This window comes from Cyanistes caeruleus, chromosome 22, assembly GCF_971803275.1.
Source record: "Cyanistes caeruleus chromosome 22, bCyaCae1.hap1.1, whole genome shotgun sequence".
NCBI lineage: Eukaryota > Metazoa > Chordata > Aves > Passeriformes > Paridae > Cyanistes > Cyanistes caeruleus.
This window is the reverse complement of record NC_141722.1, coordinates 6,004,442-6,011,551: the sequence shown is the minus strand read 5'-3', so window position 1 is coordinate 6,011,551 and position 7,110 is coordinate 6,004,442. Positions and strand designations below refer to the sequence as shown.

General features: G+C 41.8%; 1 protein-coding gene across 22 annotated transcripts in view; it reads right to left on the bottom strand.

Annotated features, from left to right (window-relative positions):
* Positions 1-7,110, bottom strand: part of NADK (NAD kinase) — a 28,004-nt gene that overhangs the window by 7,637 nt on the left and 13,257 nt on the right. For 13 of the 22 annotated variants that reach the window (XM_086860085.1, XM_086860072.1, XM_086860075.1 and 10 more), the window contains 3 exons: positions 6,615-6,772; positions 5,415-5,497; positions 1,306-4,421 (listed from right to left, as the gene is read on the bottom strand). In XM_086860085.1, coding sequence (XP_086716211.1) covers positions 4,274-4,421; positions 5,415-5,497; positions 6,615-6,772 — 389 coding nt within the window. In that variant the 3' untranslated portion in view covers positions 1,306-4,273. Of the gene's footprint in view, positions 1-1,305; positions 4,422-5,414; positions 5,498-6,614; positions 6,773-7,110 lie in introns of those variants that run through there. The other 9 variants (XR_015278638.1, XR_015278639.1, XR_015278637.1 and 6 more) reach the window with 2 other exon arrangements.

Here is a 7,110-nt window from a genome sequence, read left to right as displayed (position 1 = left end):
TGTGTATAGGTAATTATTTCACAAGGAACAGCACCAGTTCAGTGGGAAATCCCTTACAAAACTGAATAAGGAAGAGGTTGGGACTGGAATTCATGGGTAATGTAGACATTGCCATTACACTTTGCTTCAGACAGCTTTATTTGCAGGCAGCTGGACATTGCAAAAAACAAAAATTTATTACAGCTTATTAGGGGGATTGACAAGGATTCTATCAAAAGTGCTGTAATTTTTTTTTTTTTCTCATCCTAGCCATCTAAATCAGAACTTCTGTAACAAATAGGTATTTTTCTCATCTTGATCTCCTAAACCTGAATCAAATCTACTTTATCTGTAGCCCAAGGGAGGCAGGAAAAGGTTAATGGTGTGTGACCAGACTGCAGGGGCTGACAGAACAGCAGCTGCCTCTGAAACTTCATCCCACAAGTCCCAGTGGCACCAGGGTTGATGGAAGAATTAAACATTTGAAGATCACAATGTAATGTTTTCAGTCCTCCTCTCAGCAGAGCCCAGGCAGCAGGGCATGCCCAGAGCAGGGGGGAAGGCTCTGCTCTTGCACAAAGCCTCTGTTGGGGCAGAATGAGGTGAAGGAAGTCTTTTATGGCCAGGCCACAGTGTCAGTCACAGAAAGGGCTCTGATCATGGACAGCAAAGAGTTTGTCACCAGCCAAGCATGGAAAGATGGAAAACCCTGTCCAAGGTGCCTTGTCAAACAAAAACTTCACTGAAAAACAACTAATTTACCTGTAAAAGGCATCTCCTTGTCAAACAAAAACTCAATTTAAATTTAGGCAGCTGCTTTACTGCAAAAGACATCTCCTCACATCTCTCTCAACTGTTGGAATGAGTTACAGATTAATTATGAAATCAAAAGACTCTTAAACATCACCATTAATCTCAAGTTCTGGGGAAGAAGCATCTAGAACTTCATCAGAATGCGCCACAAGCATTTGAACCCCATTTTTAATTCTAAACTTCCTGGATACCAAATTATCAGATTATTTGATCAGTACTGCCCTTACCTATTTCTTTCCTCCTATTTCTATTACTGGGCCTTTAAAAACAGTATTTAATGCAGCCCAGCTGGTTGTACACAAGATTTGTTACAATTTGCACAGCAAATTCAGCAATTATTTTGAGACTTTTGAGGAAAACCTGGTATTAAGATGTTCAAAAAAGCATTTGGTGTATTCCCAGAAAACAGGTGCTACTGTCCCTTGAGAAGCGTCAAACCCCACACAATTCCAAGCAACTGATTGGGAATTCACAATTTTTATATTCTCCCCAGTCAAAGGGCAAATCGACCAATCAAACTTTACAAAAAGATTTTATTGAAAGGATTGAAAAATATTTTGTTTCTCAACAATATTTAAAACCAAGTTTTCAATGCATTAACAATACGTAACAGGATTTTTCATCTTTTAAAAATTCAGTACACTGCTTTATTCCTTACTACAGTTGGTAATAACTTCAATTTCTACCAGAGGGTAACTTTTTTTTAAAAAAAAACCCACAAATTAATTTCCCAGATTTCATTTTGGCCCTTTGTAGATGAAAGGATTTGTAGTGCCAGTGACTTACAAACCCTTTTATCAAAAACTCTTAATCAGCAACCCCCCATTTTTTAGCACAGTTTAACCAAGTTATTCTGAATAAGCTACATAAGCAAAATTAAGTTTTATTGCCAATAAAGTGAGGTGCATACCAGCTTTTTTCTGGTTCAGCTCCCCCACTCCCGGAGCAGTTCAAATGCATAACTCCAGGGCTGCTCCAGCCTCACTCTCCTGCAGTTTGCAGATTAAAAGCCTTGGAAAGGGACTGTACACTCAGATAAACTTTGTGATGTATTAACACAACCTGGGCTGTGGAAGCAGCTTGGCCAGGGAGAATCAAGGCAGCTTTTGGAGGAAAAGCCTGGACTAAAGTCAGAGTGCCTGCCCCTGCCTGAGCCAGGGCTGCAGCTCTGCCTGGGCTCAGCAGCCACCCAGAAAAAGCCTTTTTTTAGCAGGAATTCCCTACAAGCAAAGCTGCAGCAGCCTCAGAGCCAGCAATGCAATTGCAGCAGGTGATAAACTGAAAGAAGAAATTTCAAGTCTAATGTAGATCTAAAGTAGTTCAGTACACTTTGATTACAGATTTAATGACCTGTGCATTCTGAAAATTAAAGGTTCAGCAATTTAGTCAAGAATAGCTTTACTATTATAAAAAGCATAAATAAAAAGTGCTGAATATAGTTTCATCTTTAAAAAAATACTAGATAAGGCTCATAAATCATTTCACCTCTGCAAAATGATTTTTCCACTCCCCAGTGTGCCTAGAATTCATTCTCCACTCATCCACATGTTTCTCTAGACACCATACCCTGTTCCTTCCCTCAATTATTGCATGTTTAAATAAAATAGCTTCAAAGCAAAAAGCCTGACACTTCTCTAGTTCAAAAAGTAACCAGTTATCAAATAACTGAATACTCCAGTTAGGAAACCCGTAAGCAGCTTCAAAGCAGTGATAAAACAATTACTGCAGATTCAAGTGAAAGATAAATCGCAAAAGTTCTCTGGATATTCTCCAAGATATCCCAAAATCCATCTAGTTTTGACCAAATCAAACCAATACTCTATTTTACAAAATGTACAAACCAAGTGTTAATTTATATGAACACACTTTCATTGTGATTTGAATCATTACCCAAGAGTTTGCTTCTCTTTTCTGGAAAAGTGCTCTCACCTGCATTTCATGAACTCAGCCCAGGGCAGCATTCAAAAGGGATGAGACATTATTGAAACCACCAGAGGACAATGGGTCAGGCAGAGTTTGGAAATGAACCCATTTCCACTTTGGACCACAGAAACAATGTAAGACAATCATGAAAAAAAGTTCAGCAGAGACTCTCACTCAGTTCCCAAGGAAATCCCACCTCAATCAGTAAATTCATTCCTTGGCAAGATTCTGCCAACAGGCATTGAACAGCTCCTGTCCCTTCCTTTAGTGAGCGATGCAGCAAGACTTGAAAATGCTGAAGTTTGGATAATATGATCAAGAGACTGCACCACAGAGAACATAAATGTAAACATTATCCTTGGGCTTGCTATTTTGCAGTTAAAGTACAGTACAAACCCTTTTTTCTCCCAACCAGTTCGGGTTGTTTTTTTTTTGTTCTTTCATAAAAACACAAAAAGTATGTACAGAGAGAAGTTAGAAATGTTTGAAAGCATCTTAAAAAAAAGTAAATGTGAGACTTAGAATATCTTGAGCGTGCTGAAGGCACCGTTGCTACTCCACAGGGAATGTGTCCTCTCCTTTCTCCAGCCCACCAATGCAGAATCCCATCCTGGATTACTCAGCACCAAGAGTTGGAAGGTATCCATGGAAGTTGAGGGCATTCAGGATCTAGAATAGGATATTTTCTTCAGTACAACAATGGAACCAGAATTCAGTAGCAATTGAAGTCCAGACTCTTCTTGAACACTTGGACAATTATTTTTTTTAAACATGATAGTCTCTAATGCTACCATTTATCCCAGGAAATCAAAGAAACACAGTAAGAAAAACCAATACCTGGATGATTCCCACCAAGAGGAAGCGCAGAGCTGTGAATCAGCTCAGCTACAAACCCAGAGAAACCTGTAATAATTAATGCTCATCCCTGCTGTTTGTGGGTATTTCCACAGTGCTGACAGCCAAGTGTCAACTACTGCTCAAATGGATACAAGAGAGAGAAATGTATATATAAAAAATATATACTTTTTAAAACTAATTCCATGTATTAATAAAAAACATCCTTTGTGGGCGTTTCTCATTTGCAAGTAAGAAAGTATTTTCTGGGCAAGGTGTATTTAAAATAACAAAGAGGAGTTGTTTTTTTCTTTAAAGAAAACTCAGAGCCTTTCTATTCCTAGCAGTGTTAAATGGAGTTACAAACCTATAAGATGAAAGAAATTTTAATGCCACTTTTCCCTGGTGTAGCTACATTCAGCCTACCATGGAACTGGTAAGTCAGAGGTTACAATCAAATCTGCAGATGTGGTTTTTGATAGCAATCGGGGATAATCCACTCTCAGACTGCTCCTTTGGAAGGAAATTCACACTGGATTAGAACCATCAGGGCTTTCCTCAAGGTGGACAGGAAGGAGCACAACCCTTCCCAGCCACTGAGGGATATAAACCACAACCACAAGGCAGCTCTGGGGCAGTGCCCACACCAAAAGCTCCAAAATCCAAGCAGAGGGGAGGGATTCTGCCACATTCCACTGCCATGAGCCCTGCTGGGAGTGGACACTCAGAATTCTTCTTCCTCCACGGCGAAGTTGTTCTGCTTCTTGCGGACGTTCCAGTGCAGGCACTCAGCCAGGCTCTCAAACCAGTCGCTCACAGGGTCCCGGAAGCAGATGGAGGGGAGGGGGTAGCAAGAGGTAGTGATGCTGATACTGCAACAGCACAGGGCAGTCAGGCAGGGACAGCAACAATCTGAACATACCCCAGCCTGTCCCCACCCAGCACAGAACTTATTCACTGCCAAACAACAGCCTGCCATGATCAACGATCAGAACTGATGCTGGTCTCAGCTGGGCTTCAAATAATGAGCAGGGCTCTGGGGACTCCTTCTGTGACATGTCTGTGAACCCCTCCATGGCATCCTGCAGTTTCGGGCATCACCCACACAGGGACAAGGAAACCCGCATCACCACCTTGGCCTTTTGGTTTTGAGTTTTAAGCAACAAGTCCAAGGATTCCAGAGTGCAACCAAGGGCCAAAACTCGTGTTTGAATCTTTACTGGGCTCCTGAACTCCTTTATAGATGATCCAAGCTCAGAAGAAATAAAACCCGTTCAGGATGGAGGCTTACACCTGTTGTACATTTTCCTTCATGGCAACTTGTGTGGGCCAAGAGGAAAAAGACCATCCTGAATAAAAAATCTGCCAGCCTCCTTCCCAGAGCTGCCTTTAATCACCACCACCATATACTGAACTCAAAACTGAGGGACTTCACACCCTTCTGCTCACTCAAGGCCAAAGCAAGTGACCACAACCACTCCAAGTTAACCCAGTTTAATTCATGTGGAGTATTGCAGCACCTATGCTCACAGCCAGCTCCTGTTGGTTTGTATCTTTCATAATTCTTAGGATTTATCTTGAAGTTAAAATTTACAGTTTTCTAAAGATATGCCCATCTTCCTTGCCAAGCATGCAATGTTTACAGAGTCTGAACATTTCATTTGCTTTTATGGGAAGATCTAAAGAACTCAAGTTGGAAATTAAATCCTTATAGTGCAGTTTGTGCTCTAGGAGGTGTTATGGTTTATAAAAGCTTCTTTCTTCACTGCCAAAAACCCTTTTGGCAGATGTTAGAGAATGAGGGAGCTGCATGAATTGGGATTTTTTTATATTTAGAGATAACACAATCAGAAAAAAGGTTTGACCTGTCTCCATGGCATATTTCCTGCCTCTTCCTTCCATCAAATGAAACCCACGCCGTGTTCCTGGCATCTGGGGAGAGCATAATCTGAAAAACAGGAATCAGCTGAACTTCAGGTCCAAAATTCTAGAACAAGGAACAAACACCTCCTCCATCCTCCCTTTGAGTACAGAGCTGAGTTTTTGGAACTCCACAGTTGCACTGAATTTCTCAGCTGTCCATGGCAGCAGTGCAATAAAACCACTCAAGCTCCAAACCTCTCTTTTTTGTTTATAAACATGTATTTTTCTATAGGCAGTAAATCCCTTTTTTATAACCCACACAAACCCTCCAGTTCCAGCCAGTTCATGCTTTAATTCAGTTACAGGAGCTGACTTAGCTTCTCTTTCAAGGAAAATTAAAAAGCTGATCCAGAAAGTAGATTTTAATACGTAATGAATCCAAAGCTGTCAAATTTAGGAAGTTTGGCTCCTAATTAAATTACATTCCTAATTAAAGAATTAGCCACTGGCCAGTAACAGCCACCAACATGAAGGTGTGGGCTGAGAGCAGTGCCATGAATAAACCTTGAATTTATGTTGTAAAACAAGAACAGAAAGTCCAGAAGATGCTCATTTCTCAATGCTAATCTTCTAACACCCCTAGGAGCCCTTCCAAATCAGCTCCCTTCCTATTTAAGCAGGCCAGTAACAGAGACAAAAGGAGAAAGGGGTTCTTCCTTGCACAAGAGTATTTGTCCAAATTACCCATCAACCAAGTCTAATTTATATTCAGTTATTAAATGTCTTTTTTCTGCAAGACAACATTAACAAATCTAAATACTGAATTGCAGATAATGCTACCAGTTTATACTTAAGATCTGCAATATTTCTTACTGCATGAAAGGAGAATTTTTGATTCCCTTCAGAACTGATCATTTACAGGCACTTCAGCCAAGATTATGGAACATTTTTCAGAATGCAAATGTAGGAATTGCCATTTTGTAGAATGTTCCAGAGCTACAATCCAGCAGGAAAAGTGTAAAGTATTCCACTAGTGGGTAAATTCTTCTAAAGAAAGCCACAATCTTGAACCAGACTTGGTTTGATCCTGCTCCAAGTGAGAGCAAGCAGGAGCCACTCAACACTTCCCACCCTCCTCACACTCCTGTGGCCACTCCAGAAGTTTTTAATTCTCAAGGAGAAATAAAAACACAGATGCCAACCTTGAGTTCCACTCCAGCAGGAACCACAATGGGTCTGAAGGACAGGGAGTGGGGGCAGATGGGGGTGATCATGATGGCAGGGACGTTGGGGTGGATCATGGAGGCTCCAGCTGCGGCGGCGTAGGCGGTGCTGCCAGTCGGAGTGGACACAATCACCCCTGGGGACAGCAAACAGGGCAGGGTCATCAGCTCTAAAATCCAGGGATTGCTCTGGGGCACACCAACACATCCCACCCTCACTCTGGGGACAGCAAACAGGGCAGAGCCATCAGCACTGAACCAGGGATTGCTCTGGGGAACACCAACACATCCCACCCTCACCCCCGGGGACTGCAAACAGGGCAAGGCAGGGCAATCAGCACTGAACCACGGACTGCTTTGGGGGACACCAATAAATCCCATGCTAGGCAAGTGAACCTCTCCACTTGGATTTCGCAGCTCAACTGAAGCCCAACACACACAAAGTGAGAAACACCCACCCCAATCCTGCCTCGTG